At 43.3% G+C, this 19,902-nt stretch overlaps 1 protein-coding gene across 1 annotated transcript in view; it reads right to left on the reverse strand.

The window, feature by feature from the left end:
- LHFPL1 (LHFPL tetraspan subfamily member 1) overlaps window positions 1–17,753 on the reverse strand; it is a 51,896-nt gene extending 34,143 nt beyond the window's left edge. The window contains exons 1-2 of the mRNA XM_020882807.2: window positions 17,137–17,753; window positions 3,744–3,842 (exon numbers count right to left, since the gene is read on the reverse strand). Coding sequence (XP_020738466.2) covers window positions 3,744–3,842; window positions 17,137–17,587 — 550 coding nt within the window. The 5' untranslated portion in view covers window positions 17,588–17,753. The remainder of the gene's footprint in view (window positions 1–3,743; window positions 3,843–17,136) is intronic.
- Between the last annotated feature and the right edge of the window lie 2,149 nt (window positions 17,754–19,902).

Raw genomic sequence — 19,902 nt, forward strand, 5'->3', positions numbered from 1 at the left:
ATTCTTTACTGGTGAGACACTGGGAAAGTCCAAAAATAGCCTAGTCAACATCAATACTTAGTGGTGAAAAACTGGATGATTTACCCCTAAGATCACAGATAAGGATGTTCACTGTCACAAGTTCTATTCAACATTGTCCTGGAGGTTCGAGCCAGGGCAATTACACAAAGAAAAGATTGGAAAGGAAGATGTAAAACTTCTCTCTTCTCAGATGACATGATCAGGTATATAATAAATCCTAAGCAATCGACTAAAAAATCATTAGAATTAGCAAAGGTGTTCTACAAGCTTGCAGGATACAAGGTCAATCCAGAAAAGTCATTTGTATTTCTATACACTAACATGGGCTTCCCAGGTGGCACTAGTGGTGAAGAACCCACCTGCCAATGCAGGAGATGCAAGAGACCCAGGTTTGATCCCTGGATTGGAAAGATCCCCTGGAGGAGGGCATGGCAACCCACTCCAGTATTCTTGCCTGGAGAATCCCATGGACAGAGGAGCCTGGTGGGCAACAGTCCATAGGGTTGCAAAGAGTCAGATATGACTGAAGTGACTTAGCACACACACATACACTAACAATGAGCAATCCAAAAATAAAATTAAGACAACAATTCCATTTACAATATCATCAAAAACAACAAAATACCTAGGGATACATGTCACCAAACAAATTGTAAGACTTGTATACTGAAAACTAAAAAATATCATCAAAAGAGATTTAAGATAACCTGATTCACAGGAACATCATCTTGTGTTCATGGGTTGGGAAACTTAAAATGACTAAAGAGGTTATACACTCCAAACTGATGTATAGATTCAATCCAATCTCTATCAAAATCCCAGCTCACTTTTTTTTTGGCAGAAATTGAAAAGTTGAACCTAAAATTCACAGGGAAACACAAGGGGGCCAAAGTAGCCAAAACAATCTTCATAATTTTAGATTTGGGACCACTAATTGTATTCTTAGATATGACACCAAAAATACAAGCCACAAGAGAAAAATTAGATAAAAGCAGATTTCATTAAAATTAAATAATTTTGTATTTCAAAGGATGTCATCAAGAAAGTGAAAATACAGTCTACAGAATGAGGGAAAGTACTTGCAAATCATATTTCTGAAAGGGGTCTAGTGTCCAGAATACATTAAGAACTCTTACAACTCAACAAAAAAAGGCAAATAACCCAGTTAAAAATTGGCAAAGGATTTGCTGCTGCTGCTGCTGCTAAGTCGCTTCAGTCGTGTCCAACTCTGTGTGACCCCATAGACGGCAGCCCACCAGGCTACCCCTCTGTCCCTGGGATTCTCCAGGCAAGAACACTGGAGTGGGTTGCCATTTCCTTCTCCAATGCATGCATGCATGCTAAGTTGCTTCAGTCGTGTCTGACTCTGTGTGACCCTATGGACAGCAGCCCACCAGGCTCCTCTGTCCACGGGATTCTCTAGGCAAGAATACTGGAGTGGGTTGCCATTTCCTTCTCCATACATCAACTGATAAGTGGATAAATAAAATATATCTATACAATGTTATATTATTCATCTATGAAAGGCAGAAGTACTGATACAAGTTACAACATGGATGAACCTTGAAAACATTATGCTAAGTAAAAGGAGTCAGACCCACAAAGCCACATGTTATATGATTCCATTTATCTGAAATGTTCAGAACAGGCAAATCTAAATTGACAGTGGTTGCCAGGGGCTGGGCACAGGGAGGAATAAGAAGTGGCTGCTAATGGGTAAGGGGTTTCTTTTGGGGGTTTTGAAAATATTCTGAAATTGGATAGTAGTGATTGTACAACCATGTGAATATAGTAAAACCCACTAACTGTACACTTTAAAAGGCAAATTTTATACTATGCAAATTTTATATCAATAAAACTGTTACTTTTTTCAGTTAAAAAAAATAAACTTTACTTTTTAGAGCAGTCTTAGGTTCACAGCAAAGTTGAGCAGACAGTTACAGAGATTTCTCCTCTGCACCCTGTCCACCACAACCATGACCACCCTCACTGTCAACATCCCACAGTGGAGTGGAAAATTTTTTATGGTTGATGAATCAACACTGACACATCATAACCACTCAAAGTCCATAGGGTATATTACAAATCACTCATGGTATCATACATTCAATATGCTTGGACAAAGGTGCTTAGTCACTCAGTTGTGTCCAACTCTTTGCAATCCCATGGACTTTAGCCCACCAGGCTCCTCTGTCCATGGGATTCTCCAGGAAAGAATACTGGAGTGGGTTGCCATTTCCTTCTCCAAGGGATCTTCCCGACCCAGGGATTGAACCTGCGTCTCCTGCATTGGCAGGTGGATTCTTTACCACTGAGCCACCTGGGTGTGTCCACCATTATAGTAGATACTGAGTCTGACAGAACAGTTTCACTGCCCTAAAAATGCTCTGTTAAAGCCGTTATTTTTTTTTTTTTAAGTAGAATTATAGGAGTAAGAACCCAGTAAGAGATGTGTGCTAAATCTTCAGCTTTCTCTACCCTGGTTAGCAGCACCAGTGTCTTGCTTCTTTTTTCTTCAGTCCCTGCCCCCAAAGTTTCTTTTTGAATTTCTTTACTCCTTCCTTCACCTATGGTAGAATCATTGTGTTTAACAGTCAGCCCCACCCTGAGCCAGGAACACTGGACATGCTAGGGTCTTCATTTTGTCACATCTTCTCTACAGTCCTTTCCTTATATTATGTTTGTACAGTAAACAACTCCCTCCGAAAATGAGTCAGGTAAGGCTCAAAAAACAGTCTGAGGTAATAGAGAGAAAAGGGAAGTATGGGAGCATAAGCTCCAGTGAATGGGTGTCCTCATTGTTCCAAAATCCTCTACTACAATTGAAAATACTCAAGGAAACCTAGACATTCCATCCTGGTAGTTTGGACAAGTATTTTGAGATCTTCCATGTAGAGTCTAATCTATTCCTAATTCACAATAATGAACTTAAGTCATTCTCAAAGAAGTTGGCAACCACAGAAGAGTCCAAAGTTATTTCTGTCACCCATTTTAATATTTAACACCTCTTGTCATTAACATGCCAGTAACAATGTAAAAATGCCAGTAACAATTCCCAATGTTTAACTTAGGTTCCTAATGCATGATATAAAACAAATTATCTCTTGCTTTATGCTCAGTGGAGAGTGAGAAGAGCTACTATTGATTTGTATTTGGAAAATAGCTGCCTAGAAAGAAATACTAATAGAGTCTAGGACTTATTCAAAGGATGACAGATCTGCAGCCTCTAAGCATTTAGAATCTCTCTGTAGATAAAACTGAAACTGTTAGCCGCTCAGTCATGTCCAACTCCTTGCAAACCCATGGACTGTAGCCCACTAAGCTCCTCTGTCCATGGGATTCTCTGGACTGGAGTGGGCTGCCATTTCCTTCTCCAGGGGATCTTCTGGACCCAGGGATCAAACCCAGGTCTCCTGCATTATAGGCAGATTCTTTACCATCTGAGCCACCAGGGAAGCTCTCTGTAGACAGGGTTGCCCTAAATCGGTCACAGAACTCTGGGTAAAAGTACATAAGGGTGTGGTAAGACATCGTTAAAGAAGCAGAATTTATGTTCAATCCTTGTAAATTAGCAAGGCCACATGAGACTAACCAAGATACCACTTCCCACAAGCTAGCACAATGAAAGGGTCAGGCAAGCACCACTAGCAAGTACAGACCCCTCTAAGAGCACTTTGAGAAACTGATTCCCCATCACTGCCATCTTGCACAAGCCATCTTACCTAACTGAAATTGATTGGAGACATTCCCACACGTTTGCATTATCTCCGGGCTATTCCATCCTAAGGGGTATAATGCACAGCCTGAGCTTATCAGCAGTCCTGGAAAAAAAAAATACATACAGGCAGAAAAAAATATAACAGGCCTCTGTCATCCCAACATCCCCTCTGGATTAGCTCAGCTCAAATTCTGCCTCTTCCATTCAGAGTTTACCTTTTCTCTTTTATCCTAGATATCTATGACACTATCAACTCAACAGGATGTCTTTACTGTGTCATGGGTGATGAGCTGCAACAGATAGTAAAGGGGCCAACTCATTAAAAAAAGGACAGTATTAGGGATTGAGACCAACCAATGTACTTTTTACAGCCAAAATGTTTTTGCCAATGATTCACAAAGCTGAGTTGGCCTCTCCAACCAGATTCCTCTTCTATCTTGGTCTGATTTACAAAGAGCAACAAGGTAGAGACAGGTACTTGTCCCTACAATTCAGCCTTTTCTAGAGTCAGGTCAGTCTCTACTAGTTGAAGATAGGTCATGATTTCTGTAACTTGAAGTCAGTTGCCAGACTGAGATCTACACAAAGCATACACATTATGTAGGCATCTACTGGTGAGCAGGGGACCACACTCCCTCCTCCAGAAACACTTCTGAGAGAACATTCCAGCTTCATGCTAAGCATTCCTACTTTCTTTAGCTTTCAAAACCTTCCACTGTGCCCCTTGCCTTCATCTCATTTTGTTGAGGTCATTTAATTATTAGAGGGCAACTCTGTGCGATCTTAGTGATAACCTTACTCTTCTGACTTAGAGATATAAATCTGGGTCTACTTGCTGGCACTGCCTTTTAAGGACATTTGCGTCAACTACAGCTCTTATTTGCTGCCTAGGTTTACATTTTGTAACCTGTGACCCACTCGCCCTTGCCTTTGGCGATCATGAATTGGACTAAGCATTGGCATCTGACACAAGAGCAACCAAATTCGTTGGCTGGCCAGTAATGGGTGATATAGCATGCTCTGAAGAGAGTAGCTGGGCCAGATTCTTGTTTCTGGAAATTTTAATCAAGGAATACAGAAACGTTGTGCTAGTTAGCAGATGGAGCAGAAGATAGGAAAAAAACACCAGGAGGTAAAATCAAGTCTGTGTCAAGCTGAAGCCAAGTTCAACCCAAAGTTATGAATAGACGTCAGTTCTGGGTAAGCTGAGCAAACTGATTGGTAAAAGAAGAGAACACAGTGGCAGAAATCAGGTACACCATGAAGGGAAACTCCATACTGCTCCTGAAAGAGTTAGGGAATTCAGTCCTTGTTAATGGCTTTCCAGTTCCACTTTTCTTATGTTATAATAAATTCCTTTTCATTGGAGAACTCAAGTCTCTGCTACTTACAACCAAGAGAGTCTAACTACAAGAACACTATACTTGAGTGCTACATCACAGGTCATGGGACGGTCACCTACCACGCGTGTGGATGCAGAACCTAGCATAGTATAGAGCCCCCACAAAGCAGATATTTGATTAAGGGTGACTGACTGGCATATCTAGAGGTTCCAGAAAGGTTCCAGACAGTGAAAGGCAGGCTGCTCCAGGGACTGCTAGCCTCACTTTTGCTTCTCTCTTCGCTGAGGAAGATTCTATGTACACTCTGAGAAGCTAATAAGCCCACTTTGCCTTCACCTGAAGCCTTTTCAAAGAAGGTCTTAACATACTCGCTAAGCTTGTTGGCAACATGGCAATATGAGCTAAACAGGAGGAACTTTCTGATGGTGAGAGAGGGTTTAGAAACTAAAAAGAATGACCAATTAAGGTTAGAAATTCCCTTCAGTGGAATGCTTAAAACTAGAAGACATTCTTATCTGTCTGATAGTCTTACAGGAAATGAAACTGGTCACTCAAAAGACTTTTCTAGGCTCTGGAATTTATCCAGTGGCAATGGAACAGCACTCATTTTTTTCTTACCACAGATAAACTGAAATGATATGATACGAAGCGGTATGCACCAAAGTATGTGATCCCAGAGTATACACAATGTGTTAAGGACAGAATTGGAAACGAAACCTCAGCCTTTTCCTGCTTTCAGAGTCTACCCTTTGAGAGAAGAGTTAATAAAAAATCAGGTTTTCCACACAGAGTAGGAAGAAAAAAACACATGTTTATAAAAGAACAGCAGTTCTGTATTCCAGCCTCTACACTCAGATCTCTGGGACAGGCATGAGCTCTGACTTTTCAAGCAGGGGTGTGTGTTAGCTAAATGCCTTTCCTGACATGGCAGGAGGAACCTTCCACCTTCTTCAGCCCTCCTGCTCCTTAGACCTTACCATGCTGAGAAGTTCAAGTCACAGATCACCTTTTCCAGGAAACCTTTCCTCACCATCCCCAGTGCCTACCCCAAGCAAAGTTACATATTCCTTTCCTCTGCTCCAGAAATACCCTGTGCTTACTTCTGTGATCAGAATATTCTGTGATATAAGCCTTTAAAACTGCTGCCTGCTTTCATTACTGGACTGTGCATTCCTTGAAGGCAGGTACCATATTTATCTTCAACTATGTATCCTTGTTACCTTCTTATTACCTGGTATGTAATAAGTGCTCAATAACTGTACCTGTGTCAGAGTATGCTCTGCCTATCTAACAGACAGCTTCTTTTGCTCCCACTTCCCAAGGGGGGAGCCTTCTGAAAGGATCTCCATGGTAGAGATGAGAGGTCATCCTAGACACTCAATACAGGTACAGAATTTTAGAGAAGGAAAGGCCTTTGGAGAGTACCTACTCCAACCCTTCTCCATTACAGATGTGGGTGCTGAGACCCAGAGAGGGAAAGCAATTTACTCAAGGTCGCAAAGCCAGTTGCTGGCAATGCTTTTCTTACCAATAAGAGAGATCCTTAGAAGTGCTGTTCTTCTAGAGGCAGGTGTCCAGAAATGATCACTTTTTGGCAACAGTATCTATAGTAGGCACTAGGAATATTATGGGCATTAAGAGTCAGAGAAACAGCACGATGGCTTAAGAGAACAATACAATATTATATACTTGAAAGTTGCTAAGAGAGTAGATCTTAAATGTTCTCACCACAAAATAATTATGTAAGGCGATTTATGTGTTCTCTAACCTTATCGTGATAATCCTTTCACAATGTACAAGTACATCAAATCAGTGTATTGTACACCTTACACTTACACAATGTTATGTCAATTGTATTCAATGAAGCTGGGGAAAAAGAGAGAGAGAAAGAGATTGGGTTCTGTAGTCCCTAGACCTAATTTCAAATTCCAGCTCTGCCCCCTAGAGACTGTGTGACTTGGGCAAGTTACTTAATCTCTCTGTGCCTCAGTCACCTCATCTTTAAAATGGGAATAATAGTACTGTAACTTACAGGGCTGTTTCAAAAAGTAGTACTTATAAAGTTTCCAGGCACACAGAATGTGCTCAATAAAGATTTATTACTATTATTAAACATCAGCCTCTTCCTCTGGCTCTTCCCTTTCTACTTATATTCTCCATGGTAATTTCTTCCTCACATTTTTGTCCTCATAACAGCTGAAAAGTCAAAAGCTGAACAAGGCTTGGTTTTAAAGTCACCTGCTTGGAGTGGTTTTCTTGCAATTTTTCTCAGTCACCAAGCCAGAAAGTAGGAATCTGCCAGGTATGTGTTCTGCCCCAGTGTAGGTGGCCACATGCTCTTCTCAACCTGCCCTACCACCCCTCCCATCCCCCATTCTCCCTCATGCCTTTCATACAGGTGAACACCATAGGTTATAAACATACTTCATGGACTTGTAACATACAAGTGCATACCTTACTGCACTTGTAACAGAGGATTATATCACATTTGATCATAGATAGATAAAGATTTCCAAGGAGACTTATTATTTTAAAAACAAAGTCACAAGGTAATTTATCCTCATTATTGAACGGTTCTGTGAAGACCTACAAGACCTTCTAGAACTAACACTCAAAAAAGATGTCCTTTTCATTATAGGGGACTGGAATGCAAAAGTAGGAAGTCAAGAGATACCTGGAGTAACAGGCAAATTTGGCCTTGGAGTACAAAATGAAGCAGGTCAAAGGCTAACAGAGTTTTGCCAAGAGAATGCACTGGTCATAGCAAACACCCTCTTCCAACAACACAAGAGAAGACTCTACACATGGACATCACCAGATGGTCAATATTGAAATCAGATTGATTATATTCCTTGCAGCCAAAGATGGAGAAGCTCTATACAGTCAGCAAAAACAAGACTGGGAGCTGACTGTGATTCTGATGATGAACTCCTTATTGCCAAATTCAGAATTAAACTGAAGAAAGTAGGGAAAGCCAATAAGCCACTCAGGTATGACCTAAATCAAATCCCTTACGATTATACAGTGGAAGTGACAAGTAGATTCAAAGGATTAGATCTGATAGACAGAGTGCCTGAAGAATTATGGACGGAGGTTCATGACATTGTACAGGAGGCAGGGATCAAAATCATCCCCAAGAAAAAGAAATGCAAAAAGGCAAAATGGTTGTCTGAGGAGGCCTTACAAATAGCTGAGAAAAGAAGAGGAAGTGAAAGGCAAAGGAGAAAAGGAAAGATATACCCATCTGAATGCAGAGTTCCAAAGAACAGCAAGGAGAGATAAGAAAGCCTTCCTCAGTGATCAATGCAAAGAAATAGAGGAAACAATAGAATGGGAAAGACTAGAGATCTCTTCAAGAAAATTAGAGATACCAAGGGAACATTTCATGCAAAGATGAGCACAATAAAGGACAGAAATGGTATGGACCTAACAGAAGCAGAAGATATTAAGAAGAGGTGGCAAGAATACACAGAAGAACTGTACAAAAAAGATCTTCATGACTCAGATAACCATGATGGTGTGATCACTCACCTAGAGCCAGACATCCTGGAATGTGAAGTCAAGTGGGCTTAGGAAGCATCATTATGAACAAAGCTAGTGGAGGTGATGGAATTCCAGTTGAAGTATTTCAAATCCTAAAAGATGATGTTGTGAAAGTGCTGCACTCAATATGCCAGCAAATTTGGAAAACTCAGCAGTGGCCACAGGACTGGAAAAGATCAATTTTCATTCCAATCCCAAAGAAAGGCAATGCCAAAGAATGTTCAAACTACCACACAATTGCACTCATCTCACACGCTAGCAAAGTAATGCTCAAAATTCTCCAAGCCAGGCTTCAACAGTATGTGAACCGTGAACTTCCAGATGTTCAAGCTGGATTTAGAAAAGGCAGAGGAACCAGAGATCAAATTGCCAACATCCATTGGATCATCAAAAAAGCAAGAGAGTTCCAGAAAAACATCTATTTCTGCTTTATTGACTACACCAAAGCCTTTGACTGTGTGAATCACAACAAACTGGAAAATTCTTAAAGAGATGGGAATACCAGACCACCTGACCTGCCTCCTGAGAAATCTGTATGCAGATCAAGAAGCAACAGTTAGAACTGGACATGGAACAACAGACTGGTTCCAAATTGGGAAAGGAGTACGTCAAGGCTGTATATTGTCACCCTGCTTATTTAACTTCTATGCAGAGTACATCATGTGAAATGCTGGGCTAGATGAAGCACAAGCTGGAATCAAGATTGCCGGCAGAAATATCAATAACCTCAGATATGCAGATGACACCATCCTTATGGCAGAAAGTGAAGAAGAACTAAAGAGCCTCTTGATGAAAGTGAAAGAGCAGAGTGAAAAAGCTGGTTTAAAGTTCAACATTCAGAAAACTAAGATCATGGCATCCAGTCCCACCATGCATGCATGCATGCTAAGTCACTTCAGTCGTGTCTGACTCTGTGCGACCCTATGGACAGCAGCCCACCAGGCTCCTCCATCCACAGGATTCTCCAGGCAAGAATACTGGAGTGGGTTGCCATTTCCTTCTCCAACAGTCCCATCATTTCATGGCAAATAGATGGGGAAACAATGGAGACAGTGAGGGACTTTATTTTGGGGGGCTCCAAAATCACTGCAGATGGTGACTGCAGTTATGAAATTAAAAGATGCTTGCTCCTTGGAAGAATAGCTATGACCAACCTAGACAGCATATTAAAAAGCAGAGACATTACTTTGCCAACAAAGGTCCATCTAGTCAAAGCTATTGTTTTTCCTGTAGTCATATATGGATGTGAGAGTCAGACTATAAAGAAAGCTGAAGAATTGATGCTTTTGAACTGTGGTGTTGGAGAATACTCTTGAGAATCATTTGGACTGCAAGGAGATCAACCAGTCCATCCTAAAGGAAACAGTCCTGAGTGTTCATTGGAAGGACTGATGCTGAAGCTGAAACTCCAATACTTTGGCCACTTGATGGGAAGAACTGACTCATTTGAAAAGACTCCGATGCTGGGAAAGATTGAAGGCTGGGGGAGAAGGACAGAGGATGAGATGGTTGGATGGCATCACCGACCTCATGGTCATGAGTTTGAGTAAACTCCGAGAGTTGGCGATGGATAGGGAGGCCTATCCATGGATAGGCATGCTGCAGTCCATGGGGTTGCAAAGAGTCGGACACAACTGAGCAACTGAACTGAACTGAATACCTGTCCTCTGGAGAAGGAAATGGCAACCCATTCCAATATTTTCACCTGGGAAATCCCATGGACAGAGGAGCCTGGCAGGCTACAGTCCATGGTGTTGCAAAGTCAGACATAACTTAGTGACTAAACACATACTTGTCTCCAACAGTTATAATCAATTTGGGATGTGAAGATGTGCTTCAAATAGTAACATAGAAGTCATTTTCCAGTGACAAGCCCTGCCACCTTCTGGAAGACTGGGCGCTTACTAAAAATATAGATTCTTGAACTTCACCCTCAGGTATTTGATTCAGTAACTGTAGCCCAGGAATATGCATTTCAAAAGCACCCTCATGATGCTGATGCCTCAGGCTCTGGTACCAACATTTGAGAAAAACACCACTAAAAATATGAAAAGCAGGAGCTCTGGTGGTAGAGAAAATTAGTTTAAATCTCAGCCCTGCCATGTATGAGCTGTAGCCCTGGCTCCTACTTTTCTGTGTGTCATTCCTAACTAAGGATTTACTGCTCCTCCAGCCACGTATGCCCCTTGGAGAAGTCTGTCCCAACTGCACATGCTCAGCTGGGTACTTCCCTATTCTCACCTATTTCTAGAAAGGGAAAGCCCTTTAGAGTGTGTTACTGTCCTTACTCCCCCACAGCTCATGTGCAGATGACCAGTGGGTGGCCATCTTGTTTCCCTTCTTCAACAGCTCCTTCCACAAGAATCCCATCACAAAATGTACCAAGTGTCCTCCCCAAACATGGTTGCTATAGTTTTCAATCATTGCTCTGACCAAGCCGAGGTCTGGAATTAGACACTTTACTTGACTTCAGCCCTTGTGGAATCTCAACGCCAATACAAATGTTTGTGCATATTATCTCGGACAGACCTCAGAACCCTCTCTTCTGCTGCAATCCTAGCTGTCCTGAACCTTCCCCTGCTGCCAGAATTACAACTTCCCCATATTTCAACAGCTGTGTAATCCCCTCCCAACTGGACATTCTCAATTAGGTGGATGCCTAGTCTTTGTCTCTGGGCAGAGAAAGCCTCCTCAACTGGCTGTTATGAACCCCCTTTGCCCATCATCCCTCCCAATCACAAGTGCAACTATCGGGTGAGCAGTCATTTTGTTACACTTCACACTCCACTCTCAAATATCTGTCCAAATATGGCTATTTGGTAGTTTGAATTTACTACCTTGAGCAGAAGTCTAGTCTGGGTTAATTTGTTATTAATTTGTTCAATTTATGGCTCTTGTAGCAACTTCGGCTCAAACATAGTGGAAAATTTATGTTTGCCGTCCAACTATATCTCAGCTTTCCCTTCCCAGGGAACTCCCCCACTCAACTCTCCCATTCATTTCACTGCATATTCTCTCTCCAAGTTATAAGACAGTTCACCTCTCCTAGAGATTTTTAAAATAGATCAGGGAAGCTTCATAGAGAGGCTGTACTTGACCTGGCCTTTTAGACATAGACAGATATTTGCAGGCAGAGATGGAAGAAAAGGGAATTCCAGAAAAAAGCAACACTGTGAGTGAAACTGAGCAGAGGTTCTCAAATGTTAGTGGGTATTGGAATCATGATGGGAAAATAACAAATAGATAACAAATCCAAGACAGTAGTTACCTTTGCTGTGGAGACAAGGGAATACGATCAGGGTATGAAGACTTCAACATCAGTAATAGTCTATTCCTTAAGCCTTAGGATGCATATATCTGAAATATTTCATACTATACTTTCAAAAATAAATCAGTCAGCCTGAGAGGCTATGTAGAATCCAGAGTGCCAGGCATCAGCTCTTATTCGGGAGGTTTAGGAAGGCACTAAGGAATCTGCATTTAATAAGCACACCAGGAAATTCTTATATAAGTGCTTCATGGACCACTCTGAGAAACACTATGATAGAACTTCCTCTCTAAAGAGATAAAGAAAAATCAATGACACCAGTGCATAAAGCCCGAGGCTGAGAGTCAGAGGGCCTCTACCATATTCTCTGCTCTGCTTCAAATCTTCTACATGAGTCTTTGTTAATAGGTTAACTCCTTTAAACACCATTTCCCAAACAGAAAGCCACTTTTATAATCCTTGCTCAACATGGTAAAGATAAGTTAAATGATGACTGACGACACTTTGGAAGACTTTCCAGGAAATGCTTGGTTTGCGGAGAAGATAATGGTTTTAAAAAAAAACACCACCCTTTCCTTGAATCACATTCTCAGTGATCTGTCTCCAATGGCAATTTTCATTCAGCTTGAAGCATGTAGCATTAGGACCTTAGGTGGAGCAAAACATTAGTGCCTGTCTGGATGTGTTGAATTCTATCTGCTTAACTAAACCAAAACAAAAAAAGTCCAGAGTGGTAGTTCTTACTTGGGTTGGAGAAAGGGAACACAGCACACACATCAGAGTCACTGGGGAGATTTTTAAAAACATGTAGCCTTCCACCTGTTGCTATGTATATTAGTATGAGAAAGAGGGAGAGAGACCACTTTTTTAAGCACTCCAGGTGATTCTGATACATTCCCTGCTCTAGAAAGATTCTTGGCCTCCCTCAAGTAACCTGATCCAAGATCTTACACATTTTCCTGCCAGGAGTTCTTTATATTTACTTCTCACCTATTTCTTCTTCGGTTAGCCCTCACTGAAGGTAGAGGATAACTCACAAGCATGTTGCATGTGTATACACAGGGGAATGTAAATAATGACCTTGTTCTCAGGGATCAGGGGCCAGCTGGCTGGAAACCTCAGCATCCCCGGGGCTGAAATAATCTCCTGACCAGATGTTTCCTTCCCCGGTTAGAGGAGGGCATGAAGGTCCCAGTGGAAGGCTCTCTGGACCCTATACTTGTCCAGCTGGATCGGCTGCAGGTGGAGCAAATAGGACCCAAGGGCCCCATCAGGTCACCTTGCTGAATCTGACTCAGGCCAGCAGTTCTTTATTTCTTCCTGTCTCTCCCACTTCCCACCGCTCATCTCTGTGGACAGCCGCCAAACTGGGGAACAAAAGTCAGGCAGAGGGGAGGGAGTAGTTCTTAATGGATACTCCATCTCTTCAGTGGTTTGGGGTCTGGCAGAGATAAACCAAACCTGAAACAAATGGGTTCCTCCCCCTGATATATTTTGGTTAATGCACTAGCTCTGAGAAGCAGTCTGGCCTGGAGCAATGAAATCAATTTCCCTCGGTTGAACAACAGGCTTCAACTTAACCCCCACAGCTCTTTCTCATATGTCTTTTATCCGTGCAGCTCAAAATGCTCTTCAGGTTTGGCTTCCTGCCACTAACAGAGTCCATCTCTGAGGAGTGAGGCACAAGATCTCTGAAGAACCTTGGATAATGGTTGTATGCCAAGGGGTGCCTAGAAAATATGATACATTCAAGCAGGTTTTACCATTCCTTCACATCTGACATAATCTTGACAGGCTCCAGTTTCTAAAAAGTAAATGAAAATGACTCTTAGTTGGCTGGTATTACAGATGGGGAAGTTGTGGAAATTCAGCCATCTGTCCAGTATTATTCCCTTGCCCAGGGATAAACCTTGTAGCACACCTTGGGTCTTAACTCTTTCCATGACTACTGTCAAATGGCATTTTATTCTTGAGTTTTAAAGACCCTCATCTAAGCATAAACACTGTGACTATGTTCCTATGAGCAATAGCCAATGGGGAATATAAAATGGCAGAATCATATGAGATGAAAACGATACTGATGTTTCTGCTGCCTCTGCATGACATCTGCCACTCAGTTAAAGTTCTTCCCCACTCAGTTCATGGGTGTCTAAGTCTCCATTGCATGCATGTGCATGTTAAGTCACTTCAGTTATGTCTGACTCTTTGTGACCCTATGGACCATGGCCTTCCAGGCTCCTCTGTCCATGGAATTCTGCAGGCAAGAATACTGGAGTAGCTTGCCATTTCCTTCTCTAGGGTATCATCCCGACCCACAGACTGAACCTGCATCTCTTGTGTCTCCTACATTGGCAGGCAGATTCTTTACCACCAGCACCACCTAGAAAGCTCAAGTCTCCATTACCTAGTCACATCTTCCTTCAACAATGTCCTTTGAGTTTCTGGACCTCTAAGGTGAGATCAACCAAAATGTATTATATGGAGACCCACAGAGGTTTTGTGAAAGTCTCACTCAAGCCCAAGGTAGGAGGCAAGGTGGCTGTAGGAGCCAATGTTAATTCTTAGAGTCAGATGTAGACTGTTGCTACTGTCTTTCTTATTCCTACCAGTTAGCCCCTCCTCACTCTCTGCTGGAAACTCTTAGAAAAGCAAATGAAGCTAAGTTGTCACTCTCAAGTCAGAAGAGAAGAGAATTCAGGGTGCTAATACCCTTGAATGAAAGCCTGGAAGAAAGGAAAGGATGTGAATGAAGCCAGCTCTCATGTGACCAACTTATCCCAAAATATACCAGACATTGCCTTAGCCATATGTTCATTCTTTCTACCATTACTGAATACCTGCTATATGCCAGGTGCTGAGCTGGGCCCTGGGCTATAAATATGAGTCGTAAGAAGCACTCCTTTCTCTGCCAGCTAAGTATCACTTCCTGAATTAATGAGCCCATAGAAGTACAAGCTAGTCATAGTAAGCCCAAGAAAGCAGGTGAAAGGTGAGCCTACTTAAGATTCATTTGTAATATCTGTGAAGCCCACAAAGGGGGGCTAAAGTCATTGGTTTAGACCAGCCTTAGTAACCTGTTAGCTCTGTACCAGGGTTTTCAAGGGGAAGAGAGAAATTAATGTAATGACTTTCCAATGTGGCCAGAAAATCATTAGTAATGGGAAAGTTCACACATAAGGGAGATTAGTATGTTAATTCAAATTTAAAATTTTTACAATGAGTCTAAGGAAAGAGGGAAACATCTTAACATCACCTTAACTGGCACAAAAAGAGAATCCGGTACGTTTCATAAGAAGGCAAGGAAATCATATCTTAGCTTAGGGTTTCTCAATCTTGACACTATTGACATTTGGGACCAGATATTTCTTTGTTTTGGGGAGTAGGCAACTGTTTTATTCTTATGCGTTGTGGTATATTTAACAGCATCCCTCATCTTTATCCACTGATTGTCAGTAGCACCCTCCCCAATTTGTGATAACCAAAAATGTCTCAAAGACTTTACCAAATGTCCTCTGGTGGGGGGGGGTGAGGGGTGTAAAAAATCAGTCCCTGATGAGAAGCACTGTCTTAGGTCATCAGTACCATTGCACCCCAAGGCTACTTGAATGCAGTCATCGGAGAGAAGAAGAAAATGAGGATCTGGGCTATCTTGCCAATGAACCAATTCAAGGAAAGAAGGGAAGTGAACCTGAGAGAGGTCAGTCATTTGCTTACAGCCACAGGGCAACTTAGCAAAAGAGCCAGAAGTGGGATCAAAGTTTCCTGGCCCCAGTCACCCACACTGTGCTGCTAATGCAGATGACAGTGATAATGAATAGGAATTCTAAAACTTTTCAGGAACAACAACAAACTTCAGCCGTTGATTCTACCAGCACTTTTTTCCATTTCCCCATCCAGGTGTAAAAAATAGCTCATACATTCACACATATATTTGCCTGTGTGTCTAAACTTGCCTTTTTCCTCTCAGTTCAAATGAAACCACTCCCATTGCTTTCCTACTGTCTGCCATTTTTGCATTTTGTCCTTTCCTAGCCCATCCATACACTGCCAGCATCCCAGGTCTCCTGCACTAAATTTAGAGGCAGACTGAATGAGAGAAAAGATAAGTAGAGTGAGTCGGGGCCAGAGGAAACCTGAATAGACTGTTGATGGCTACCAGTCAGGGCTAGCCTTAGATGTTGCCAGATAAGTGGTCAACTGCAGTCTGCCTGGTAGCTAGCATTTCACTATTAGAGATGTATTTTTTTGGTGAGGACTGCATATTAACCTCATTTAGTAATTAGAACCTTCGTGTATGTGGTAATCAGATCACGGTCCTCAGATAACTACCAGCGATCAGGGATCTTAGAGGTCAAGTTTATTTGGGAACTGTAATACTGGAGTATCGGAGAAGGCAATGGCACCCCACTCCAGTACTCTTGCCTGGAAAATCCCATGGGTGGAGGAGCCTGGTAGGCTGCAGTCCATGGGTCGCTAAGAGTTGGACACGACTGAGCGACTTCACTTTCACTTTTCACTTTCATGCGCTGGAGAAGGAAATGGCAACCCACTCCAGTGTTCTTGCCTGGAGAATCCCAGGGACAGGGGAGCCTGGTGGGCTGCCGTCTATGGGGTTGCACAGAGTCGGACACGACTGAAGTGACTTAGCAGCAGTAGCGATAGTGGAGTATAGAGTTGTATACCATACTAGTAGTATACTAGAGTTGCTTCCTCTGCAAAGCAGACCTGGATAATATGTTAAATGGGCACTCTGCAGGAAAAAGAATGTGATGAAAATCAGGGCCAAAAAAACAGATATCAACTCTGCCTACTAGCCAGTCTTGCTGTGAATAAAACCCTGATGTAGATTGCACTTTGGGGAGTCCCAGACCAGGTATCTCAAAGGATCCCCCATTCAGAGCCTTGTTGCTGTTGTTCAGTTGCCAAGTCATGTCCAACTCTTTGTGACCCCATGGACTGTAGCCCCCCCAGGCTCCTCTGTCCATGGGATTTCCCCAGGAAAGAATACTGGAGTGGGCTGCCATTTCCTTCTCCAGGGGATCTTCCTGACTCAGGGATCGAACCTGCGTCTCCTGCATTGGCAGGCAGATTCTTTACCATCTGAGTCACCAGGGAAGCCCATTCACAGCCTTAGAGTTGGACAAAGAGAAGCTGAGAGTGGATTTCCCTGTAAGGCAATATGCCCTCTATGCCCACTCCTGCAAAGCTCCCCAACCTCCCCAATCTCAGCCACACAGTCTTACCTCCCACGAACTGTGCAGCTCCCATGCAACGTCCCATCATTCTGGAGATGAGTTCTTCCATGCAGCAGCCCAGGACAGCAGCCAGTGCCACCAGGAGCAGCAGAGCACAGCCAGCACCTGTCACCACTGTGCACATCTGCCAGGCCAGGCTGGGGATGGCACTGAAGCTGGCATAGCGCCCACACTCTTCAACCATGATCAGACTCTGCCCCTCTCCCCTCACAGGGTAATTGCACCTCCGGAATGTGCTGAATGACACTGGCTTCCCCAGCTGAGATCCAAAGAGCCAATAAGGCAGGAAGTAACTGGTAGAACTGGCCACAGCGGTAACAAGGGACAGAAAGGCCCAGAGGGTCCCCACCAGGGTCAGGCTGCTCCTCATGGTCCCAGGTTTCTTGGCGGGGATGGGGAGATGAGTCGGTTCACAGCACCAAATGCAGAAAGTTGTCATGTAGGCTCCACCAGCCTAGTTTTCATCTGCCTGGCCAGCCCCAGGGCTCAGTCATGTGCTTCTTGGCCCTTACTTCTGGATAAGGTTATTGTCTCGAGGACCATTTGGGTCCCTATGGGATTCTGCTCTCCACCACTTTTCCCATCTTCCCTTCCTTCCACCTGGTTCAGACTTCTATGGTCTCTAGGCTGCAATGGAAGAACCACAGAAGTGAATTAGTGACTGTTCCATCTACTCCAGTGCAGCCTGCCTGAGTGTGTGCATGCTAAGTCACTTCAGTTGTGTCCAACTCTTTGTGACCCTATGGACTATAGCCCACCAGGCTCCTCTGTTCATGGGATTCTCCAAGCAAGAATACTGGAGTGGGTTGCCATGCCCTTCTCCAGGGGATCTTCCCAATCCAGGGATTGAACCCACATCTCTTACATCTCCTGCATTGGCAGGCAGATTCTTTACCACTAGCACCACCTGGGAAGCCCAATGCAACCCAAACAGACAACTTTTAGTTCTTGACATCTAGCATGGAACAACGGGTAGGAGGGAGGCCTGAATCAAACCTAGGCTCTCCAGAGAGCCCCCAATTTCCAACGGAAAAACCTGTTTGCCTGAGGCCTAGAAGGAGGTACTGCCTCAAGAGGGCCAGGAACCAAGGTGATTTCAGAGAGTGAAGGAAGAAGGAAGATCACTCACAGGGCCTGCCCACACTCCAAGGGAGAAGAGGGAAGGAGCGCTCACAGTGGAGTGCCTATTTGACCTTAGTAGGATATCCAATAGAGCATTAACTTGGGCTTTCCCAGTATTGCATCAGTTAGGTTTAAATGGGTAAATAAAATAAGGGGCACCTAGTCTCATTCCCTATGTTCATCACTGAGCAAGCTCTGTTCAGTCACTTTTCCCCAAGAACAAAATGGGAGGCACCTTCCCAAGCAGTGAGGGTTGTTTAACACTAAACTGTTTACTAAGAAAAACTGCCCAGTCCTTTGCTGAATATAATCATGAAAACTTCTCCTCTCTCTGAAACAGATCCGGTTCCCCCTGCCTGGCTGCAGGAACATAGATCTCGAGCTGTAAGGGCCTTTCAAGATGCCTTTTGGAACAAGTCGTCTCAGATTCAAGATGCTGAGTGCCTTTTTAGATCTAATCTCCTCAGCCCAGCTCACAAATGGCTTTCACAGACCCCACTGTCAAAAATCAACTGCTTCCCTCCCAACTACATTAATCTGCCATTGCATTCTGGCCTGTTTCTCAATGAAGGCAGCCAGAGACCACACTGCAGCCTGCTGACAGCCCTGTGAACATCTCCAGCAAACAGATGGTGGAATCTGTTTCAGAAACTCCATGATTCATCACCACTGCTTAAAGTTACAGGTGGTGGGAAAGGGGAGAGGGGGTAGGAGACCAAAGGCAGGGGAATTATAGGAACTGTCCATGGGGTCACCACCTTGCCAGTTGAGACATGGCCAGCAACAAGTAGCAGTTGTACTCAGGGTCTCAAGGACCTTGCCCAGCCATGAGCCCTGTCACAACTATCATCAAACAATGTCTGGCATGAAGCAGGCACTGCCATCCATGTATGTTTAATGAAACCCATTCTAGAGAAGCATCCAATTTCTAGCCTGGCAGAAATCTTGATGAATCACCTAATTCAAACTTTTTTTTTACATATGGGGAGGTGTGGCCCTGTAAGTGGGTAGTGATTTCCCCCAAATCACAGAGAAGTTAGCGAGCAGCCAGACTGGAATAAGAAACCCAATCTACAGATGCCTAGGCCAGTACTTTTGTACTCCACAGTGTGAACCACCCTCCTCCTCTATCACTTTACAGATGGGAATACAGAGAGGAAATGATTTCCTCAAGGGTAAAGAACTAGTGAAGTACCCTGGCTGGATCAGAGTCCAGTTATCCAATTCTTAGTATAATGCTCTTTTCTTGCTCCACCACAATTCCCCTCCCAATACAGATATATTGTGTGCTGTGTGTTTTGCGCAGGAAGGGAGCAGAGACTATAAATTGCAGGTGTTTACTTTGGAATGTTAGGGCTTGGGAAGAAAGTGCCCTGAGCTGGGCCCCAGGGAATGAGGCTTTGTGCCTGAGAGTTGGGGGAATGAAAGAAAGATGTGACTCAGGGTTGAAAGCCAACAGGAGAAGTGAAACTAGTCTTGAGTAATTGCTGTTAGAAAGCAGGTATGCTTGGCCGCAATGAGGTAATGCCTCTGCTTGCTATATTAAAGCATGTAAGATTATGGAAAATGCAAGCAGCTCTCTTTTATGAGCTCACTTCCTGGTGAAGAAGCCCAGGCCAGAGGATGAGAGGA

Source organism: Odocoileus virginianus, unplaced genomic scaffold (genome assembly GCF_023699985.2).
Source record: "Odocoileus virginianus isolate 20LAN1187 ecotype Illinois unplaced genomic scaffold, Ovbor_1.2 Unplaced_Scaffold_1, whole genome shotgun sequence".
NCBI lineage: Eukaryota > Metazoa > Chordata > Mammalia > Artiodactyla > Cervidae > Odocoileus > Odocoileus virginianus.